The sequence below is a fragment of the Adelges cooleyi genome, unplaced genomic scaffold (genome assembly GCF_023614345.1).
Source record: "Adelges cooleyi isolate 19-005CV unplaced genomic scaffold, UGA_ACOO_1.1 ACOO_flye_CR_arks_rails_tigmint_CR_PRNA_247, whole genome shotgun sequence".
NCBI classification, from domain to species: domain Eukaryota; kingdom Metazoa; phylum Arthropoda; class Insecta; order Hemiptera; family Adelgidae; genus Adelges; species Adelges cooleyi.
In genome coordinates, this window is record NW_026095912.1 from 1,960,420 (window position 1) to 1,985,129 (window position 24,710).

The window sequence follows — 24,710 nt, forward strand, 5'->3', positions numbered from 1 at the left end:
AGTAATTAAATGATTAAATAACTCAATTTAAATTGTAGTTAAAACTCACGTGCTCAATAGTAAAATAATAATTTAAAAATACTGAAATACTATAAATACATTTGAGATAAACGCATCAATATTTAAAAAAAAAATGAATAATTGTCATTTGATGCGTAGGTATAAGATTACAATTACAAATTATTTATAGTTTATTAAATAAAAAAAACTTATATACTGTAGTCATACTCATAATTATTCAATATAATATTCTATAATTTTTATGATTAAAGCGTTAAACCGTTTTGCACATACCGCGGTACTACAATTAATATTACTTATGTATTTAAATATATTTGAGATAAAAATTAAATACTGATTACCTCTATGGTAATCGGAGGTGCAGTCGGTTCGATTGAAGTCGAACCACTGGCTTCAGTTGAATTGGCTTCAGTTGGTCTTGTTTCAGCCCCAACGTTACCTAACAAAGTGTAACCACTCGATCTGCTTTTAAATATTTTAGACACTTTTTTAGGCAACTTTTTAGTCAAGTTAGCTAACTTTTTAGCACTCGTTTTCATTACAGACGTTTCTTGTATCAAACAGAAAAATATTAAACATAAAACGAATATTGTTTTAGAATTCATTTTAATTTTTAAATACAGATGTTAGTTATCGAAATGATTAAAAGTGCAATGACGAAAACGTAGTATAGAATGACTTAATATATTGCACGTTATAAAATAGCACATAGTTGAATATTTGTAATTTAATATCCCACATTGAATTTAGACAAATATTAAATGGATAGCATTGTAGGTATAATACCTATTCACCCATGTTGTATTATACAGATGTTGTTACTTGTTTTAGATGTTTACAAAAGTTTACTAAAAGTTGCCAATTTTTACAATAGTCTACGTATGTGTAAGTATTTTGTTAATATGAATGTTTTGTTTAAATATGAACAACTATTCAGTTATAAGGAGTGAATAACGAAACGAAAAACATGGTAAAACGCATGTGATCAACTACAAAAGCTATGCATATGGGCTAAAACAGAAAATTTGTTTTGAAAATTTACATTACAATTGAATTTTTTTAAAAGCAATACCATCTTATGTTGAATTTGGCTGTGCAATGCATTTATCATTTTTTTTTTTATTTTACATTGGTATAAATTATAATAACATTATAAATTGTTAGTTTATCGTGGGTACACATATAAGGCCGATAAATTTAATAAAGTACATCATCGTAAAACCATTACCAAAACTTGTACGTTTCACACTAGAGCTGAAAGCAGAATATCTGTTGTGATCGTAAGGAGAGTGTTGATTGAAGGGTAGTCAGGTGTTCGGGTATTGAATATGAATTTATTTTAGTAAAATAAATATATGGTTTTTAAAAACAAAATGTGTCGTCGAGACGTTTCCCAATCGAAGTGTCAACGGTTTTTTGGCGGCGCGGCGGCTGCAGCCAACCCGTCAGTGAGGCGAGCGCGGCCTGTCGGACGACTAGAGGGGAAGCGGACACGGGCGCCATCTGGCGGTGGCGAGTGTGATTAGCACTCGGCCACCACCGGAGTCGCGATGCGACCGCGTCATATCTGCTTATGATTTATACCATAATATGGACAAAAAACACTACATGATAAACTTTTTTAAGTTTCTTTGAAAACTAACCACATTGTTTTAATTGATATTTTATGTTGAATAAATATATATAACATTATTTTTAAGCAATAAAAATGAAAGCTGTTGCGAATGTAGTAGCTTGCAAATGGATAAATATTTAATATAGTTTGAATTAACTTACATACTTGAGTATATAAAAATTACACCTACAATTATGTACTTTTTGTAAATCGTCTCAGCGTGGATAGATAATATTGTATTTAATTGTTTAAGTATCACATTTTATATACAATGTGTGTAGATATATTATTTTGTGCGTAGCTTTGAGTGTATTTAAAAAAAAAATTGGTTACTTTGCGACAGTGTAGAATGAATAGCTAAACATACAGTCTTAATATCTAAGTAGGTACATTTATAGTACCTACTAACATATTCTTAAAATCTAAATTTGTAAAAAAACATTATTTGTAGTCGGCATGAAACGCACTTAGAGACAGAGTCTTTATTTTTTTTATAAAGAAAAGCCGTTGTAAAAGAAAATGGTAAAAACTTCCCGGATAATAACAATGTCTTTAAATTGAAGAATATCAGGAATCGAGAAAGTGACATTATGGGATAAATTGAAGGAATAAATGGAAAATCGTTCAGGATCAGTATGAAGAGTACACAGAGGAGATCTATTTATGGAAAGATAAAAAAAATAATTGGTAATTAAACAAAAACATCTTGTTTGACAACCTATCTACATATATATTGTATAAATTTTGTTCCACGAGCAAGTAGAATTGCCTAACCTACAGCCATTAAGGCGTACTTAATTAATTTTTTTTAATTACCGACGGCGGCTACAGAATGAATGTAGTAGCAAAGAGATTTAGTGTAAGGCTAAAAAAAAAAAAAAAAAGATAGAACTGAAAGAAGGTGACGGAAAATGTGTGACAAAGACGAGGAAGATTAAGAAATAATTCTTCGCATTAAGTTCCTTTTACACCTACGCCGGGTCTGTCTTATAATGTAATGAAATGCTGTTATGTGAGCTGCGAATGTTTTTTTTGCAATGATGTGTTCTTGTTTAAAATTTTTTTTATGACTGTCCAGATTATGTGATTTTATTAACTAAACCATTTTATACAAAAATATTTTTAAAAATGCGTCCTGATTTACGGATACCATTAAGTCCAATTTTATATTTATCATTAAAATAGGTACAGATTAAGATAACGACAGGTTAAGTCTTATAACTAAAATACAAACGATTAATTCAGAAAGTGTTTACAAGTTGATGACAATAAACTACAAATTTTGTATAAAGAACAAAATAAAATAAAACAAATAAAATAGTATAATGTATTATTTAAATGAAATAAATTAAAAACGTTGGCGTTTAAATTAAGTCGAATTTTACTTTTTTTAAATAAGTTACTATTAAGATTGATAATCAGTTACCTTATTTTAAAATAACAACAGGTTGAGTCTATATAACCAAAATACAAAAGATTAATTCAGAAAATTTGATGCCAATAAACTACAAAATTGTAAATAAAGTTAAAAAATATAACTAAACATTTTTATAGTCAACTGCATAACATAGAGTATACTTACATATCCTAAAATGACAAAAAAACACATCTTTACTACAAAATATAATGGGTCACTCCAGACAGTTATAGTTATTGCAAGGGGTAAAATTTTCTAACATATTTAGGCATGACAGGTACTGAAGATCTTACACCCGATGATTTTTATGATGAGCAGGTTTCACATTGAAAGGTTCTCAACAGTATGTCCTTTTGTGGTTTTTAAGAGTTCCAGGATGTGAAAATGTCTTCTTACATATCTCACATTGATAAGTTCTGTCGCTTTTGTGTGTTCTTTTGAGCTTATTTAGATCCCCAGGTAAAAATGTCTTCAAGTCTAAATCATACTGAATTGGTATCTCGGCTGTGTGTGTCTTAATATATTTTTTAATTGATATGGATGGATTTACTTCAGTTTGAATTTGATTGCATTTCATAGTACTGTTGAGTGTATTTCTAAAAAGAATAGTAATAAAAACATTATGATAAAAACTTAATACTAGTTTATATTAAATGAAACGTTTTTAATTTTTTTACAATGCTTACTCAATGAAGTGAGGATGCACATCATCGTCCTTGAAAACTGTTAAATCTTGGTTTTCTTCAATTTCTATCTCAGATACAAAAAAATAATCATTTCCGATTTCATCAACCTCCTGTTTAATTACAGCCACGGTGTTTGGTTTTCTAATTTTTTTTTCTTTATTTTTAATACTTGTTGTGTCGATGTCTGATCCAACAAAACTTAAAGAAACGAGTAAAATAAATTTTATAACAATATTTTCAGTATTTATATTAGGTAATAACAAACACAGCTATTTAGATTTTTCATTGAGTTGTATAAAAAAAATCCGATTTTTCTAATCTAAAGATCAATGAGCTTCTTTGAAGACCGAAGCACTTTTAAACATTTATTATACAAATTTGAATTTTAAATAGTTAATAATTAATCAGATTCTATTCGTTCAGGGCATATATCCAATAAATATAGTCAAGTTCGGAATAATTCCAAATACAAATTTCTCTTTTATTAACGATTCGATGCCTTAAACAAATCCTGAAAGTTCTAATCGATATGTTGTACGCGTGATTATGATCAGAACGCCAAAGCTCATAAAATAAAAAATTTTGCAAATATCTCAATTTGTATTGGTTTACGGATTAGAAGTTAATTTATAAAAATTCTGATAACATTTTTAACAAAAAAGATCCTTTAGAATTTTTACTTTGAAACAACGCTTTTTCTGAAAATTTGAAACAAATGTTTCTATTTTATTGAAAATAATAGTTTTATGCTACTCAACCCATTCATTAATGCTAAAATATAAAGTGTGAAAAATAAATAAACAGGAGGTAAGAACAACATTATTAACACATATACTAAAAGCTTAATGAATATGAAGGGTGACGAAAAAATAGATCAATGTCAATTATTTCGTGAAAATGATATACTATGTTATTTTTCGCTTTCTGTAAAATTAAAATGTATTTGTTTTATCCTTTAACTCAAATATATTTAGTTCACCGACAACATATGTTTTTCTCTCACTCAAACCATTGCTAAAATTTAATTTTGTTAGTAAATTTCATAAATGGAATTTAAGAAAATTTACATTGATCTTTTTTCCCCGTGATCCTTCATATGTATACTATTTATAAATATATATTATATATAGGCCAAAACACCAAACATGAACGAACATTTGGACCACCGAATTTTTTTTTAAAATTACACTATATGTCTGTTTTGATGAAAAACATGTTTTCGATTATTTTTATTGTTATTATTATTTCGTAATAAGACAAAAAGTAGGAGGTGGATTCACAAAATAGAAACACGCACATATACACAACGATATTAAACGTATCTACTATATCCACTCACCGTCCCCTCTTTTTATTAGAGTATCAAGATAAAAACTCAAAATACTTGTAACAATCGTAGGCAAAATAATCGAACATTTTTTTTTTTTAATGTATTGCTTTTATTGTAACAGACCTGTTGTGAAGTTTTCAAAACAATCGTCGGATATATACTATTGTATCTCCGAAAACAATAACAATGATTGCGTGTTCAATACAGATACAATATTAAATACCAACGATTATAAACATTGCCAGTACTTATGGTTTGTGATTATTAAAATGATGACAGTAAAGCTGCACTTACGCAGTAGAAAGAGTATTCACATATTCGTCCTTGACAATTGCTATATCTTGATTTTCTTCACTTTGTATCGTAGTTTTGAAAGAACAATCGTTGTCTATTTCGTCGATCTCCCATTTATTTACAGCTACAGTGATTGGTTTACTAGCATTAAAAAAAACACATTTTCAGAGTAGTTAGTTTATATTTTTGTGTCTGCTAAATACATTTTTGAAGTTTGAGTTTCAACTCAAAAAGTTAAAACTTCTTATATTAATAATGATGATTATGTGAACAGTTAACAAATATGCTTACTCAATTAAAATATAATATTATAATGAAGCATACAATATTATAAATTTATCTAGAGTAATTAGTCTACAAAGAAATTGAAACCTGGTTTTTTGTTTTCTGATTATATAACAAATGACGATTAAAAAAACAGACTTACCTAGTAGAAACAGAGTCCGCATATTCGTCTTTTACAACTGATTTTCTTCAATTTGTATCGTAGATTTGAAATAACAACTGTTATCAATTTCGTCGACCTCCCATTTATTTACAGACATGGTGTTTGGTTTGCTAACAAAAAAACATTTGTTGAGATTTAATGAGGTTATAAATTGGTGTCTCCCAAAATGTATTTTTAAACTTTAAACGTTTTATTAGAAACTTGTTATATTCATAATGATGGTTACATAAACAGTTACAAAAAAACTTACTCATAAGACAGGGGCACTTAAATTGAATTTGTAGAATCTGTAATGTTGTCGACATCAGTTTTTTCAACTTTAATACTTATAGCATCATAGTTTGATTCAACAAAACTAAAAAAAAAGAAGGTAAACCAATTTTTACATCTAATGTAATTACAAACAATATAGTTGCGATTATTTACTAATAAGGAACTATGTAAAAATAATTAAAACACACAAGCAAACAACTTTTCTTACAATACTTTTTTACACACAATTATTAGTAAAAACTTGATTTTTAAATATTTTAAAATTAGAATAATCAGCTCATTATCAAAATTGTGCTACAAATTGAACTTACCCAGTAGAAAGAGGCTCCATATGTTTATCCATTATGACTGGTTTATCTTAATTTCTATCAATGTCTATCTTCAATGTGAAATAATAATTTTAATCTACGTCAAAATTAAACTTATAAAAATATGTTCCAATTAATTATTCCAAGATGTTTGAAAGGGGTCAGAATCATATGTGATGATTGTGTAGAAGATATAATAAATGATTAAACAGTCTTACTCAGCAGAAAGCGGCTCTGTATTTGATAATGTTAAGTGATAACTGCTATCTTGTTTAGATTCTCCAAACTTATTAGTAGATGTATCGGTTCAATGACACCTAAAAAAAAAAGTTGTTTTTATATTTATGGATTTGATCACTGAGAAATACGAGGAAAATAGTTATAATAATCTATTAATGTAATGATCAAAAATCAATTAATAGCTTTTTTTTCTAAAAAAAAAAGATTGTAATTGTAAAATGACTCATTTTACGTAGATGTAATATAATAGTAAAATATTATGTATAAAATCTCACAACCCTGCATAATTTTAAAAAAGTGATTTTTTATTTAGTTTTTAAGTTAAACGTAAGACTTTTAATATACAAAGTTATAATCGTCTTCATTTAGAGCTACGTCATTGATGACAAATAAAACAAGGACTCAAAGTTGTTATATCGAGTTTTACACAAGCTAATTACAATAGTGTTGTATACAAATAATTTAATTTAATGTTATTTACTGCTAATAAAATAAAAAATATAATTTTATTAAACCAAAACGTCCATTTGAATACCCGTAAAGTTAAGAATAAAACTAAAAAAAAATAATTTATACTTGCGGAAACAAGTAGCCATAACTAATCCAACGATAATTAAAGCTAGATAAGAACAGCTACAAATAATAACAATTTTTCCCCGCAGTTGGATTAAAATTATTTCATTCGTGTATATTATGATTGGAATTTCCAGTAACAACTGAAGTAATGTTTATTTCAACAGTTAATTATAATTAGAAAAGTTTTATTGAGCTGAAATCCTTAAAATTCTAATAGCGATGCGCACAATATTAGAAATGAAATAGCCGTATTTAATGAAGTCTGCGCAAAATGTATAATCAATGATAAAATATCATAAAGTACTTACGTTTTTCAGCTCATTCGATCATTCAATCTTAGTAAATTAAAGAAATAATACACGAGAAAACGTTGTATAAATCAAAATATTATAGTGTAGGTAAAATATACGATGAAAAAATAAACAAATGCAAAAGAGCTGACGAAAGCAGTTTTTCTGACAATTGATAATTCGTTATAAAAACAAAAGGTACATAACCTCAAATTATTTGTTGTGCCAACATCAATTTAACAAAAAAGCCCGCCAGTATTGTTTTAAATCAATGACTGTACTTGAATCTAGTTTTTTTTAATTTTATTAATGCGATAATTAAAATCGTATACTTTACAAATATTGCGTGCTTTTAATAATAATTTAATAATATTTTTCTCTTCAAATTATTTTAGATTATTATTATTGAAATAAAATGTTAGTTTCTTCTTTTATTAATATAATAATTAGATTATAGAGTGTTAATTGCATAATCTTTACAATTCAAATATAGAGAACAAACGACAGCTCTTAATAAAAGTCATAGCAAATTCCTCTAAACGTACTAAAATATTAATCAAGAGTTAATAGTACCATATATTAGATAAAACATGTCAGTCAAACAGATTAACTAATAGCTCGTATTAAGCGCAGTATTGTAAATTCGATTATTTTATTATAGATACATTTAAAACAAAATACCAAGTTGATGTAATATTTACTGACTAGAGCCTATGATAAAATTGACCAGAGTATACTTGCCATGAAAATGTACTACCTAGGTCCACGTAATCCTTTTTAAACTTGGCCTATCTCCTATATGTCTTGTAGAAAAAAACTAAGCGTTTATAAGATGTGACACATGGAAGTTTTTCAAATTCAACATCAAATTATCGTATGGTTATCAAATCCGTTCTGCATGCATATTGTTTTATCATAAAGCTGAGATCAATCATCTATCTTTTTTTAGTGTGAAGCATTTGGTGCTTTTTCCTATTGACAACAAGCTCTTAAATTTACACGGTCTCGATTTTTTGTCATTCCAGTTATTTTATGTATTTTTTCTGTTATAATAAATTTCAATCTTATAAATATTTTAAATTTAGTAATTGTATAACAAAAATCTTGTGTTTTAATTAATAACTTAAAGTGAATCGTGCAGAAAAAACATTACACTCGTTTTTTGAGCTTGCATCAAGTATAAAATGTATGGAAAATGCAAGATTTTGTTATAGAATTGCACCAGATTAGAATATAAAAGTACACGGATTATGCTTGCAATAACTAAGTATATGTTTTATTAAATGTATATTTTACAATACGTTATATTGAACAATTTTATCTACCGGGTCTGTTTGTAAATCAGACGCTGAATCTGTGCTGAGTGCTTAAAAACAACTGGTGCAAGTCTCTATTTCCCACTAAACGTTTAAAATCTGCGAATTCAATGCCATTGTCGGTATACCACCTTTCTGAAAACGTTCAAAATATTTTAATGATTACAACATAAAACTGTCGACCTCCGTTGCTTGCCTACATACTTATTGCGTTTTTTAATTCCTTTTGAATATTTTAAATTATGTTATTACTAATCAGTTTAAATGACAAGAAAACAGTAGTTTCAAAACGAGCGTTTAAATAAAACTTACTAAAACGTTTTATTTTATCCGAATATTATTAACCGTAATATTTTATACTGATTTATTCGTCTTTGGAATTAATGAAATAAATCTCACGCACTTGGGTAATCAACGTAACTAATTATCTTTGTATTTTATATTTGATATCTTACCACGGCATTGTAAACCTGTAATATTGTTAAACTGTTCTAGGGTAAGTCTTTCAACTTCGGGATTTTCTTCGTCTTTGACTTTACCTAACAACCTCCCACATAAATTCCAGTATGCCTAAAATAATATTATCATTTATATTAATACAACAATTAAAACAATTTTCCATATAATTTAACATTTTAGTATAATTTTAAGTATATTATTCTTAACGAATAGCTAGTAATTAAATGATTAAATAACTCAATTTAAATAGTAGTTAAAACTTACGTGCCCTTTACCATGGCCGTCATAATACGTTTAATCTACAGCCAGCAGTGCTAGTTTGTATTGTTCAATATAATATTTGGAAATAATCCGTCTTAATTTTAATGAATAAATAAAATGGTAAATATTTCATTTAAACATTTTTATCCGAAACTGGAAGCTTTCTACTTAAACTCAATAGTATAATAATAATTTTAAAATACTGAAATACCCTAAATACATTTGAAATAAACACGTCAATATTTTTTTAGGAATATGAATAAACGTCATTTGATGCGTAGATATAAGATAACAAATACAAATTATCTATAGTTTATTAAATTAAAAAAAACTTATATACTGTAGTCATACTCATAATTATTCAATATAATATTCTATAATATTATAATGATTAAAAAGATAAACCGTTTTACACATACCGTGGTACTACAATTAATATTGCTTATGTATTTAAATATATTTAAGATAAAAATTAAATACTGATTACCTCTATGGTAATCGGAGGTACAGTCGGACGTTCTGCAGTCGGTTCGATTGAATTCGAACCACTGGCTTCAGTTGGAATTTCTTTAGTTGGTCTTGTTTCAGCCAAACTGTCACTTAACAAAGTGTAATCACTCGAGCTGCCTTTAAATATTTTAGTCACTTTTTTAGGCAACTTTTTAGTCAAGTTAATCAACTTTTCCGCACTCTTTCTCATTTCAGACGTTTCTTGCATCAAACAGAAAAATATTAAACATAAAACGAATATTGTTTTATAATTCATTTTAACTTTTAAATTCCGGTGTTAGCTATTGAAATGATTAAAAGGCGCTTTAACGAAAACGTAGTATATAACTGACTGTTTTGCTTTTATATATCGTGCACGTTATAAAGCAACACATAGTTAAATATTTGTAATTTGATATCCCATATTGAATTTAGACAAATATCAAATGGATAGCATTGTAGGTATAATACCTATTCACCCATGTTGTATTATACAGATGTTGTTACTTGTTTTAGATGTTTACAAAAGTTTACTAAAAGTTGCCAATATTTACAATAGTCTACGTATGTGTAAGTATTTTTTTAATATGAATGTTTTGTTTAAATATAAACAACTATTCAGTTATCAGGTGCAAATAACGAAACGAAAATCCCATGGTAAAACGCATGTGATTAAAAAAGCTATGCATACGGGCTACAACAGAAAATTTGTTTTGAAAATTTACATTACAATTGAATTTATTTAAAAGCAATACCATCTTGTGTTGAATCAGGCTGTGAAGTATTTTTTTAATATTGATTATTGTCTTTTATTTTCTAACGTCTACAAATTTCTTTATCCAGAGACCCAAATTTTGGTTTCCAATTCATAATTAAGTTTTATTTTTTACTATCAATTGTCGTTGTATGCGTTGTAATCAATTACATGCGCTAGTATGCTATAAAAAACGATAAAGTATAAAAACAACACACGGTTTGTAATATTTTATTGCGTTTATTTACCTTAAATTCGTATAACAGTTTTTTTACAAAATAAAAATGAGTACCGCGATGCCCCGACCCCACAGTGCTGGATTTTTACATTAAATATTATTGCAATAGAAAAAGCCAAACCGAACGACTCCTAGCTAACTTTGTCCTTGAAAATGTTTATGCCTTTATCGACGAAAAATACTTTAATATAAAATTTAAAAAAAATGTTTTAACCCAATACTTTACCAATCCGGGTCAACGGTAATATTTTTTCTTTGACGTGCCTCTATATGAAATGAAGGTACGTTTAAATAATTTTGCTTTTGAAGAAAATTTAATATCATTTTAAACGCAATGATATGTTATGACCTTGAGGCCTGGTAGAAATAATGAAAGCGACTGTAATGTAATTTAACTTTTGTTTAAAATCAACTTTTAATAATACAAAATACTTCGTTTGGTTGTTCTTTTATTATTATTCTAGAAAATCGTCGATAAGTCGGGTTGGGCGTGAATTTCTTAAGACCTTGAATTTTTCGATTCGTATATTATTTTCATTTATGTAAACAGTGGAAATGGAAACGCGCATCGAATCACCCAAGTGTTTTCTGTAGTAAAAAAATGTGTTTTCGAGTTTACTGTTAGGCGAGAATTCGATAAATAATACTTGCATAGAAAATCATGCTTTTTAATCTTTGTTTAATTTTGAACTCGGTATAACTTTTGAAACACATGTGCCAGTGTGCGAAATTATACAAAAACCTCACTCTCTAAAAAAAACCGTACGAGTTTTTAAGATAGAACTTTCAGATAACTCTTTTTCCCTAGCTGCTGATAAATGTAATGTTGTTATTTTTTCCCGTCGTCGTATTTTAAACGATCCTCCTCCAATAATTTTTGAAAATTCCACAATCCAATATGTTTTCTCTATTCGTTACCTTAGTCTTATTCTTGATACTTAACTCAGTTTAGTTTTTCTAAATGGTCGGGTGGTAAGTTTTTATTAAAAAGAACTTCCTCTCCGATCACTGGCAGACCAATGGCTATCACTCAATTCATCCTGGCACTCACTCCTAAATCTCTTCCTTTTCTGGTAAAATCAATCAATTCCTTTCACTCTTTGCTCCCTTGTATTTTATGTTCTAACAAACATTTGCCTATTTTTGACGTACATTTTTCAGCTCTTACTCTTACCATTCCCACTACCATAAACCCTCATTTATTAAGATTCCACATAAGTACAATTCGTTCTACCTCTCACAATATAGTTGATTCTCTCTTTAATGATTACATATCTTTCAATTTTCCTGACACTTGACGCAATGTTTTTACCGACGGATCAGTTTCGGAAACGAGAGCTGGCTATGCGGTTCACATTCCAAGTCTCCAGATTAAATAAACTAATTCTATTCCTCTTCATTCACTACAGAATGCACGGCTATTATTGAAGCTCTTCTTGTCTTCAAATCGCTATCTCCTCGAAAGTTTCTTATAATCACCGATTCCCAATCCGCTCATCAAGCCCTTAACTGTCCCTCATTTTCTTTTAACATATCACCGCTTATCATAGTAAATCAAAAATATTTTCGAAACACGTACATATTTTCGGCATTTGTGCACATTAATGTTTCAGTACATTTTTTTTAACCGCTGCCGGTAAGAATATTCACAAATCAAGATTTAAATTTAAAAAAGAAAAATACGTCGACCTAACAACAAAATTATACAGGGTGATTTTTTATCACGGGCCACTTAACGTCTCACATGGTCTAATAGGAAATTATGTTAATGATGTTTTTTTTTTCATATTGTTTTTATACAATGTGATCTCAACGTATTACAATTTATGTTTTGTTTTACCCCGTCCCAACTTAGTTTTTTTGATAGAAACTTTTGAAACTTAAATGGTAACGTATAGATTTTATTAACTTTTTAAATTGAGAATAATGTACTAAAAATGTTGACTAGTCGATAACTAGTTTCCTAAGTTTAGGACAGGAGGAAAGGTGGATTTTAGTATCATGTTTATCTACGGGCATTTCCTAACCGCACTTCTCCTCCCATCAACTTTTAAACTCTTAAAAAATAGATGTCAGAATCTGGTTATCAATTAGTAAAATTGTTTAGTACATTATTCTAAATTTAAGAAGTTAGTAAAATATATGCGTTGCAATTTCAAAAGTTGCTATCAAAAAAACTAAGATGGGAGGGGGGGTTAAAACAAAAAAGTTGTCATAAACTGACAACTTTTTTACACATTATATAAAAACAATATGAAATAAAACATTCAATTTCTTATTAAACCCTATGAGATATTGTGTGGCCCATGATATAGAAATCACCCTGTATATAAATTTGTAAATTTTTTATACTGAAAATTCGAAGGTTATGAAAAGGCAACGAAAGTCGATTATTTTATCGAACCAGATATACTATTATTACACACACTAAATACACACCATGTACACACTTTGGAAGACGGAGACTCGACATTTTACTGCTTAAAAAAATGTAATGTAATTTTTTGTCAAAAACATTCGGTGATTTCTTTAGAATTAGGTACTGTTCTTACAACGATATGTTTTTCTTTTTGTATTTGAACCCTCGATATATTTTAACAAGTATTAACACAAGTTTTAACAATATTATTGATATCCTGAAAAAAAGTCTAAGTAGAAATTTGTGAAGAAAGGTTAAATCCATCCAAATCAACAATACAATTCTGTTTTGTTTATTTCCTTTTTTACCAGCGACCTGTAATTTTTAAAGGCCACTCATATGTTGTTTTGATCATTTCTTTTTGTCAAAACAACTACTCAATATTGATCCATGACATACACTCGACTGCACCATATACCATTTGGAATAAGTCAAATTTTATACACACAAATCTTTTGTACAACTTATATACTGAATCATCGATTATTACTGAATATTACAACTGTGCACTGTACTTCCCGAGTAAATCAAAACTCGCCAAAAGCAACACAGAATTATTTAAAAACTATTGGTGTTAATGATATTTTATAATATTGGTGGGTGTCCTTGTTTCTTACCCAATTTTAGATGACATAAAACATAATTTCAACTGTTACGGATTCGGGGAGGGGGGAATTCTAGTCTTAAACGGTATCTTAAACTAAAATTGTCTGCCAAGACTGCACTTAGTTATGACCGTCCACTAAAGATGAAATCGAATTGCTTAAATATCAATCTAGTAGCAGTCAGTAAATTTGTATTACTTTTTTCTTGCCAATTCAACCAACTGCCGTTAATTAAATGAATAAAAATTGTCGAAAAAATCCAGTTTAAAGAATATTGACAAATGATAATGCCAAATAAAAATTATATAAAACAACATATTTTCGGTTAAAATGTAAATTTAAAGGTTTTCAATATTAATCATTTTAATTGGAAATTTAAAAAATCTTAGAATACGGATTTGTCTACACTTGTAGAATCGAAAACAACAAAAAAATATACAAACTATTGACAACAATAATAATTATTGTTAAAATTTTCTTTTGTGGCAATCAAAATACACGAAATTTCTTGTAGCCAGCCTAATAACATAATATTTAATATGTTAATTGATTTATATTTATTGAAAATAAAATAAAACATAATATTAACCATAAGAGAAAAAAAACCCTTAAACCGACACAGTTTTCAAACATTTAAAGGATTACTTAAATCGTTTTGGTGGCAGCTGTGCAGCTCCTTAGTGTATTGTCTAGTACGCTATTAAAGTGTGTCAGTACTTATAATATTGTGTTAAAATTACTAGACGGGACGACTCCTATAGTTTCTCGAATAATAAACTGTTAAACACCGAAACGGACGGAAACATTAAAGAATAGTCTTATCTAAAGCGGATATCGTTAAGGGTCTAGGACATTTCACCGCCAGAACAAGGGACTTTATTTTATAACGCGGACCGTTACCTGACGCGAGTAGGAGGGGGGCTAGGATTTTATAGCACTTCCCATAGGCCGTTTTGACATCTCTATTTTATTTTTGTATATAGTAGGTTTAGTAGGTGGTACCGACCTACTCTACTTGTATGGTAATAACTAATAAAGTATACAATAATATAGTGGTACCTAATTATAATGGTTGTAACAAATCAAATATTTGTAATTAATCATACTTATGTTATAAGGTATTAGACTCATATTGACAGAGGCGGATTTGGCTTTTTTACGGCTATAGGCAACATAAAATTGTCGTTTTTATTTTAAGTGAACCAAGGGGGATAGGGGACCCAACTATATATTATGTATTCACAAGCAACACTAGAATTTCAGCACATAAATATTATTTTTAAATATAACATTAAAAACTAATCAACGCCGTTGGAATAAAAAATTGTCCTTAGACTTATCCTAACCGGTATCAAGACTGCCGTCAAAGTTTCACTAGTATTGATATTAATAATGTAAAAATAATAATAATAAAAATCATTTATGGTATTCAAATCATTAAAAAAAAAAAAAGTTTATAGAGGCAAGTTCAGCCTGGTTTAAATTTTGTATGTATATATGTTTTGTTTTTTAATAATAGTGGATAATTCTTATAATGTTTTAAACTAGTTTACTGTAAAAATAATTGTAATTTTATAATTTTTCTTTTTGAAAACATATTTGTTTACGCTAAATTAACTTTATGCTAAATGGAAGTAACATTATTGGAAAGACAAATATGTATAATTCATAAAAAATCTTATAGGTATTTTGAAAAAGTAAAAAATGTTATTTTAAATGTAAAATATAAGGTTTATCAAAAAAAGAGAATGACATTTTTATCCAAAATATTGTCATCTCGTCTAGTGAGTAGTGGTTTAAAAAAAGTGCAAAAGTTTAGAAGAATTATATGTTTATTGCAGACGAAAAACATGTAGAAGATAATATTATGGAATTTAAAAATTCGTTATTAGGAATCAAGACCAAATGTCCAATAACATCACTCGTTGAATTGGAACATGATTCATGTCATGCCGAATTTATACACAATATAGATGTAGTCTACACCGTTTAGATTCTTTTTTTATATATTATTGGTGTTAATATCCAGTTGACTATATACAGAGATATGTTAAAAAAAAATACTGTCGTCTTTCTATAGAAGTACAAGAAGCTTGATAGAGAAAATTAAGAGAACAAGCGTAGATATTTTATCAAATAATTTTTTTCTTTACGAATGCATTATAAATAATAGTTATGGGCAAATACCCATAACCCAAATTTTGTCGGAGAGGCTTATACTTTTGATAAAACGAAATAAAACATATACTTTTTTCGCATTATCGGCCAATGGTATTTACCCGTATTTTTGTATAAGTTCTTTTCAGCCCTAAATTCAGCCACGCTCTGACTTAAGTATGTTTAAGAACCGAGTACCGACAGCATGTATGTTAACATACTCAGCCGAGTAAAGACCGGTATGGGTTTCAGTTATAGTTATAACGCCATTTCCTTAAAAATTTAAACTCAAAAGTGATCCATTAATTTTCAAGGAAAACAATTATTGCCATTTCGGTTGGTATCATTAATATTAATATCGGTTAAGTATAAAACTGGATAACTTCTCAAAAAAAATATTATTTATAATATTATCAAATCAATTTTTTTTTTTTACAGACATTGCTTATGTTAATGAATAAAACTGTTCTTAAATAAACATTTTTAGCGAGTACCTATAATTTGTGAAGATTCAAGTAAACATTAGCTCATTACCTCAAATCACATCAAATTTTATCTTATAGACTGGCAATTTGTTATATTTTAATAAAATAATAATTTCAAAATACACTGTTTTTTAAATAATAGCAATTGTGCTAATTTTATCATATCTGTTAGCTGGTATTAAGCGCATTATTGTAAATTCGATTATTTTATTATAGATACATTTAAAACAAAATACCAAGTTGATGTAGTACATACGGACTAAAGCTTATGATAAAATTGACCAGAGTATACTTTCCATGAAAATGTACTACCTAGGTCCACGTAATCATTTTTAATCTTGGCCTATCTCCTTTATGTCTTGTAGAAAAACACTAACACAGAAGTTTTTCAAATTCAACATCAAATTACCGCATTGATATCAAGTCCGTTCTACATGTATATTTTTTTTTATAATAAGGCTAAGATCAATCATCTATCTATTTTTAGTGTGAAGCATTTGGTGCTTTTTTCTATTGACAACAAGCTCTTAAATTTACACGGTCTCTCGATTTTTTGTCATTTCAGTCATTTTATGTATTTTTTTATGTTATAGTAAATTTCAAGCTTATAAATATTTTGATTTTAGTAATTGTTTCACAAAAAAATTGTGTTTTAATTTATAATTTAAAGTGAATCGTGCAGAAAAAAACATTACACTCGTTTTTTGAGCTTGCATCAAGTATAAGTTGTATGGAAAATGCAAGATTTTTTTGAAGAATTGCACCAGATAAGAATATAAAGGTACACATATTATGCTTGCAAATACCAATTGTCTGAAAAAGTTCAAAATATTTTAATGATTACAATATAAACTTGACACCCTCCGTTGCTTGCCTACATACTTATTGCGTTTTTTAATTCCTTTTGAATATTTTAAATTATGTTATTACTAATCAGTATAAATGACAAGAAAACAGTAGTTTCAAAACGAGCGTTTAAATAAAACTTACTAAAACGTTTTATTTTATCCGAATATTATTAACCGTAATATTTTATACTGATTGATTCGTCTTTGGAATTAATGAAATACATCTCACACACTTAGGTAATCAACGTAACTAATTATCTTTGTATTTTATATATGACATCTTACCATGGCATTCTAAACCTGTAATATTGTTAAACTGTTCTCGGGTAAGTCTTCCAACTTCGGGATTTGCTTGGTCTATGGCTATACCTAACATCCTCCTACATAAATGCCAATAGGCCTAAAATAATATTAACATTTTTAATACTTGTTGTGTCATTGTCTGATCCAACAAAACTTAAAGAAACGAGTAAAATAAATGTAATAACAATTTTATTAACATTTATAGTAAGTTGTGACAAACTTTTAAATTAGAATTTATTCATTGAGATGTATGTATTTATAAAAAACCTGATTTTATCTATTTAATCTAAAGAACAAACAACTTTATTTCAGACCAATGAACTTTTAAAGACTCAATTATTACACAAATTTGAAATTTCAATAGTTAATAATTAATCAGATACTATTAGTCGAGATTGTATATTTAAAATATATGGTTAAGTTCGGAATGATGCCCAATATTTTTTTTTACGATCTATTCGATGTCTTAAACATATCAATAAAGTCCCCATTAATCTGTTTCTAAGCGTGTTTATGGAGATCTTATATATAATTTAAATATTATTTGTTATTATTTTGGTTGCATCATATGTTATATGTTACACAGTGTATATGAGCGCCGCATCAGTGACGTAATAGGGACAGCTACGACCATTTCAGTCGTGCAGCATAATATTAGTAGAGGTGCTGTGCCCACGCCGTCATTATTATTAAGGGAATGGACATTACCATATTGCCCAATGATATACCGACCAAGATAGCTAGGCAAAACCCAGAACTGAGAATGAGCGAGAGCGAGACCAAGGCAAGATAAGACTAATATTTAAGATAAGAATAAGGGAATAGTCCACTGGGTGTGTGAGGTAGACTATTTCGTGTCGATTTTTTGTGTCGTTTTCGAGTTGGGAGGCCAAGTCTTAAGCATGTTACATGCTAAAAAATTGAGAAATTCTTTTTTTCGTAACAGACATGCTGTGTAATTTTCCAATCAATCTTAACATATTATAACGAAGCATTGCTAACGATTGAAGAACAACCTTTTAGAGTAAAGAGATTATATTTTGTGTCTCCCAAATTATATTTTTGAACATTGAGTTAAAGTAAATCCTTATTATGTTATAATTACGTACCAAGTAATATTGGGCATGAACTGGTAAATTATATTATAACGAATCATACAATATTATAAATTTATGAACCATTTATCTAAGGTATGTAGTCCAGCAAAATTGAAAGAAAATTTTTGTTTTCTGATTATATAAATGGCAATAAAAAAACGGACTTACCTAGTGGAAAGAGTGTCTACATATTCGTCTTTTACAACTGCTAAATCTTGATTTTCTTCAATTTGTATCGAAGATTTGAAATAACAATCGTTGTCTATTTCGTCGACCTCCCATTTATTTACAGCCACAGTGATTGGTTTACTAGCAATAAAAAAAACACCTTTTTAGAGTAGTTAGTTTATATTTTTGTGTCTGCTAAATACATTTTTGAAGTTTGAGTTTCAACTCAAAAAGTTAAAGTTTCTTATATTAATAATAATGATTATGTGAACAGTTAACAAATATGCTTACTCAATTGATAAATAATATTATAATGAAGCATACAATATTATATATTTATCTAGGGTAAGTAGATCGCAAAGAAATTAAAACCTGTTTTTTTGTTTATTGTTTATATAACAAATGACGATTAAAAAAACAGACTTACCTAGTAGAAACAGAGTCCGCATATTCGTCTTTTAGAACTGCCAAATCTTGATTTTCTTCAATTTGTATCGTAGATTTGAAATAACAATCGTTATCAATTTCGTCGACCTCCCATTTGTTTACAGACAAGGTGTTTGGTTTGCTAAGAATATAAAACAACATTTGTAGAGTAGTGATGAGGTTATACAGGGTGTCCCATTTTAAAATACTAAACTATGGTATGTGTGGTAACCGTGGTATGTTTATCATTATCTTTATCGATAAGGTTATTCCCTTTCTTGTGTATCACAAAGACAAAAACCATTGTTACCACACATACCATGTTTACCACATATACCAAAGTTACTAAAAATACCATGGTTACCACACAAACCAAGGTTACCACACATACCAAGGTTACTACACATGACAAGGTTACCATATGCATCAAAATAAAATAACAAAACTAAAAATAGCTAAAAATAATTAATTTACAAATTATGGGGTTTTACCGAACAAATTTTCCTACAAAAGTTGTTAGTTTTGATAAGAAAATTTCTTTGGTTAACAAAAAATACATTGTTTCCGTTAAAAAAAACATGTTTTTGACCGTAAGTCAGCCATTTTGAATTTTGGACCCTATTTTTTAAATTTTTATAACGTCCCCTTTTGTACTCTAAAAGTCTCTAATAAGCAACTTTTTGATTGGATTAGTATTTTTAGAGAAAAATCGATTAGTATTTTAAAATGGGACACCCTGTATATTGATGTCTCCCAAAATATAAATTTGAATTTTAAACGTTTCTTTAGAAACTGATTTATATTCATAATGACGGTTATTTGAACAGTTAACAAATAAGCTTACTCATTAGATAGGAGCACTGGAATTGAATTTGTGGAATTTAAAATGTTGTCGACTTCGATGGTTTTTTCAACTTTAATACTTGTCGCATCATAGTTTGATTCAGTAATTCTAATAAGAAACAAGGTAAGAAAATTATTACATCTAAAGTAATCAAAAGCATTATAACTTTTTTACACACAATTATTGGTAAAAATCTAATTTTAAAATAGTTTAAAATCAGGACGGTGAGCTCATTATCAAAATTGCGATAAAAATTGAACTTACCCAGTGGAAAGAGGCTCCATATGTTTATCCATTATGACTGGTTTATCTTAATTTCTATCAATTTCTATCTTGAATGTGAAATAACAATTTTAACTATGATAAAATTATACTTATAAAAATATGTTTCAATTAATTATAAGATTCTTAGATAAAATCAGAATCATATGTGATGATTTTGTAAAAGGATATAGTAAATTATTAAATAAACTTACACTGCAGAAAGCGGCTCTGTATTTGATAATATTAAGTAATAACTGCTCTCTTGTTCAGATTCTCCAAACTTATTAGTAGATGTATCGGTTCAATAAAACCTAAAAAAAAAAAATTATACTGGGTGATGGGTTAATTATGGACAAGTCAATAACTTAAAAGATATTAGACTTTTTTTTAAATTGTATAGTTAATAGTTGGGACAAAATTAATTTAATTTAATTTTTAATTTTTTTAAAGTTTTTACTTGTTCCCTTATATGTTAAGATCTTATAACCTTGAGTTTTTTAAATAGTAACTTATATATTTGATTATTTTTTTTGAATTATGAATAATTTTCTGAATATTTTGACTGGTCGATAACCAGTTTTAGATAATTAATTTCAAAGTTGTTTAAGTTTAAAATTTAGGACTAGGGTAGAGCGGTGATTAGAGTTTTTATCTGCGCGCATTACTCAACTGCCCTTCCCTTTTGGTCATAAATTTTGAAATTTAATAACTTGAAAACTAATTATTCAAAATTGGTTATCGACCATTCAAAATGTTCAGCAATTTTTTCTTAATTTGAAAAGTTAATAAAATATATACGTTATCATTTTAAATTCTTAAGTTCATACGTTTTTAACATAAAATAAGGAATGGGGTTATATTTTTCAAAAATATATTAAATTTGTCCGAACTAATAACTACAAAATTATAAAAAAAGTTTAATATCTTCTAAGTTTTTGACTGTTCCATTATTAACCAATCACCCGGTATATATATATATATATATATTTATTGAATGATTTTATTACTGAGAAAAACGAGGAAATAGTTAAAATCTAAACTTTTAGTATACAAAATTGTAATCGTCCGAAGGATATCACCCTTATTTTGAGCAATGTCATTGATGACAAAAATACAATTACACAAAATTCATTTTCTATTATGTTTTTATTTTTTATTTAATAGTGAACATTCTGATGTTTAGGCACTGGTGAAAGCTAAACCGCCACTCCCCCCAATCGTCTTTTAAGCGTTGTAATAACAACAATTAAGATATTAATATTTATTAATTTTCAACCAATATACTAGCATAATTTAATGGTAATCTACTTGCTCTTATTTATATTAATGTATAATAAATAATATAGGTATTTATACAAAATCATGTTAAAAATGTGAGTAAAAACTGTACTTTAATAGTATTTGTATGGTATTTTTTATAAACGTTACTCGAATAATTGTGGGGCGACAATGCAAAACGTACTATTTCTAATATAAATGGGTAGTAGGTAGGAAAATATATTGATGCAAAACGTACCTACTATTTTCAAAAAAATTATTTTAATTTATATTTTAATTTACTGTTATATTTTATTAAACTATGTGATTGAAATATACGTAAAACGGTCTTCATTTTTTATGCTAAAATTATACAAACACAAATTATAAAAAAAATATCGCTGATATCTTTAAAAAATATAAATTTTTGCCTTTAAAAAAATGTGATAGCCTGTTATGTGTGATAAGGTTCATTCATACCTTATTACATAAAATACTGTTATGTTCATTTTTAATAAATTTAACCGTGTTTTGTTTTATAAAGTTCAATAAAATAAAGAGAAATTGAATTAGTAAATATAGAAAAGTATGAAAAATAAATGTCTAAATATTTAGTACTGCTACTACTTACTGCGTAAGTCTTTAAATATAGGTACTCACACAGTAAAAAGGGCTGTAAATTTGATAATATCCAATAAAAACTGCATTTTAGTTTATGTTCTTCAAACTTATTACAAAACCTAAAAAAAATTAATTAAAATCTACCAATGTATGATGTGGTGATGTAGTCTGTAATATATGATGTAAGCCCATATAATTGTTTTACTTACTATACGAGTGACACAAATAGTTGAAATATAGCTGATTCATATAAAATTATAAATATAATTTCTTTTAAATAAAAAATAAAAATAAATTCGAATAACTTATTTTACAGTTTATTTCCATACAAAATTATAGTATTTTAGCATAATTTAAGAGTAATTTACTTTTTTTGTAGTTAATCTATTGATATTTCGAGTTTACCATAGACTTATTAGTTATAACATAGGTTGTAAACAAATATTTTAATTTAATGTTATTTGTTGATAAGATAAGAATAAAAACAATGATTTATTCAAAACCAAAATGTGTACATGAAAATTTGGATAGAATTCAATTTTGAGATCGTGTGTTTTTGTACTTATGGAACTAAGTAGCCATACTTAACCCAACGATAATTAAACCTAGATAAGAACAGCTACCCTTAATAACACTCTTACTTCCGCAGAAGGATAAAAAATACTTAATCGAAGTATAAACAATATGATTGGGATTTCCAATAACAATTAAAGTGATTCCAATTCTATAATAAGGTGGTTTTTATTCAGCACAAAACTTTAATAATCTTATATCGATGCGCACAATATTAGAAATTTAATTGCCGTTTATTTTTATAAAGTCTGCGCAGAATTTAACATAAATAATAAAATAAAGTACTTACGTTTAGCAGTTCATTCGATAGTTCAACGTAGTAAATACGAGAAACAATACATATCAAAACGGTATATTAATCAATATATTATTTTGTAGGTAAAATATCGTACATCATCTATTATGTAATGAAAAATTACACATGAGCAAAAGAGCTGATGAACGCAGTTTTTCTGACAGCTGATAATTTATGATAAAAACCAAATTGTACTCGTACATAACCTAAATTATTTGTAGTGCCAACAGCGATTTCATAAAAAAAACGCGCCAAGAAAAAAGTAGATTTTAAAAAATCAATAACTTTACTTGTACTTAATTTTTTTCATTTCTTATTGTATTATGATATTTATCTGTATATTATAGTACAAAATTATATACTCGACAATCGACAAATATGTTGTGCTTTTAATGATAATTCAATACACTTTTTTTCCCCCTAAAATTATTTCAGTTAATTATTATTTAAATAAAATGTTTGTGTCTTCTTATCACCGCTATATTAATTGACGGTTTCCGAATTTAAATGTTCAGTTTAAAATAGTTTACGATGCCGTACAAATGTATTTTGTTGTTACATTGTTTTGTTAGAGGACAGATAAGATCTTTTATGTTATTTAAATACAATAATATATATTTTTATACGTTTGAATAATGAATTATTTAACACACGTTAGAGGTCCATTTACTGTCATATATAAAAAAGATTTGATCCTCATACCAGTCAACAAGGAAAAACACTGGAAGTTAGTAACAGTAAATCCGAAAAAGAAAACCATAACATTGTACGACAGCCTCAACAAGACCGATGAAGACTGTTTGGCTATAATAATGTAGTATTTAAACAGCCGAGTCTGCAACCACGATAGAACATTTTCATGTCTCGTTAAAGTACCGAATAAATTTAGATTAGTTGTAGAATTATAATAATAAAAAAAAAATTACATGGAGCTTCCAGTTACAGCATAAGGCCAAGGAGATTAAAAAATTATGTACAATCAAGTTTCTGGCTAAAATTGTAGTGTTTATTATCATATATAAAAAAGATTTGATCCTCATACCAGTCAACAAGGAAAAACGCTGGAAGTTAGTAACAGTAAATTCAAAAAAGAAAACCATAACATTGTACGACAGCCTCAACAAGACCGATGAAGACTGTTTGGCTATAATAATGTTGTATTTAAAAAAAACAGTACAGTGGGGCATAGTGGGGACGGAGCATAGTTGGGTCGGGGAGGTCACAGGTTTACAGGAATTTTTAAATCTGAAAGTGATAAAATCACTTTCGAAAAAACGTTTCGATGCAAGTCGGTAGTTAGTATCTTCAAGCCAGTACAGTCCAAACCAAGCAC

At 27.8% G+C, this 24,710-nt stretch overlaps 1 protein-coding gene across 2 annotated transcripts; it reads right to left on the reverse strand.

Moving 5' to 3' along the window:
- Positions 1-3,110: 3,110 nt before the first annotated feature.
- LOC126836676 (uncharacterized) lies at positions 3,111-23,487 on the reverse strand. 2 transcript variants are annotated; one of them, XM_050570279.1, is made up of 9 exons: positions 23,372-23,487; positions 20,844-20,942; positions 20,632-20,724; positions 20,368-20,475; positions 19,525-19,665; positions 19,205-19,238; positions 5,364-5,470; positions 3,740-3,937; positions 3,111-3,649 (listed from the first exon to the last, which is right to left on the reverse strand). In XM_050570279.1, the coding sequence occupies exons 3-9, from the start codon at positions 20,661-20,663 to the stop codon at positions 3,391-3,393; spliced, it is 879 nt and encodes a 292-aa protein (XP_050426236.1). In that variant the 5' UTR covers positions 20,664-20,724; positions 20,844-20,942; positions 23,372-23,487; the 3' UTR covers positions 3,111-3,390. The 2 variants fall into 2 exon arrangements, with proteins under 2 accessions (XP_050426236.1, XP_050426237.1); XM_050570280.1 differs by lacking the exons at positions 3,111-3,649; positions 3,740-3,937; positions 5,364-5,470 and adding an exon at positions 8,828-8,949 and having other exon boundaries at positions 19,098-19,238.
- Positions 23,488-24,710: the final 1,223 nt, after the last annotated feature.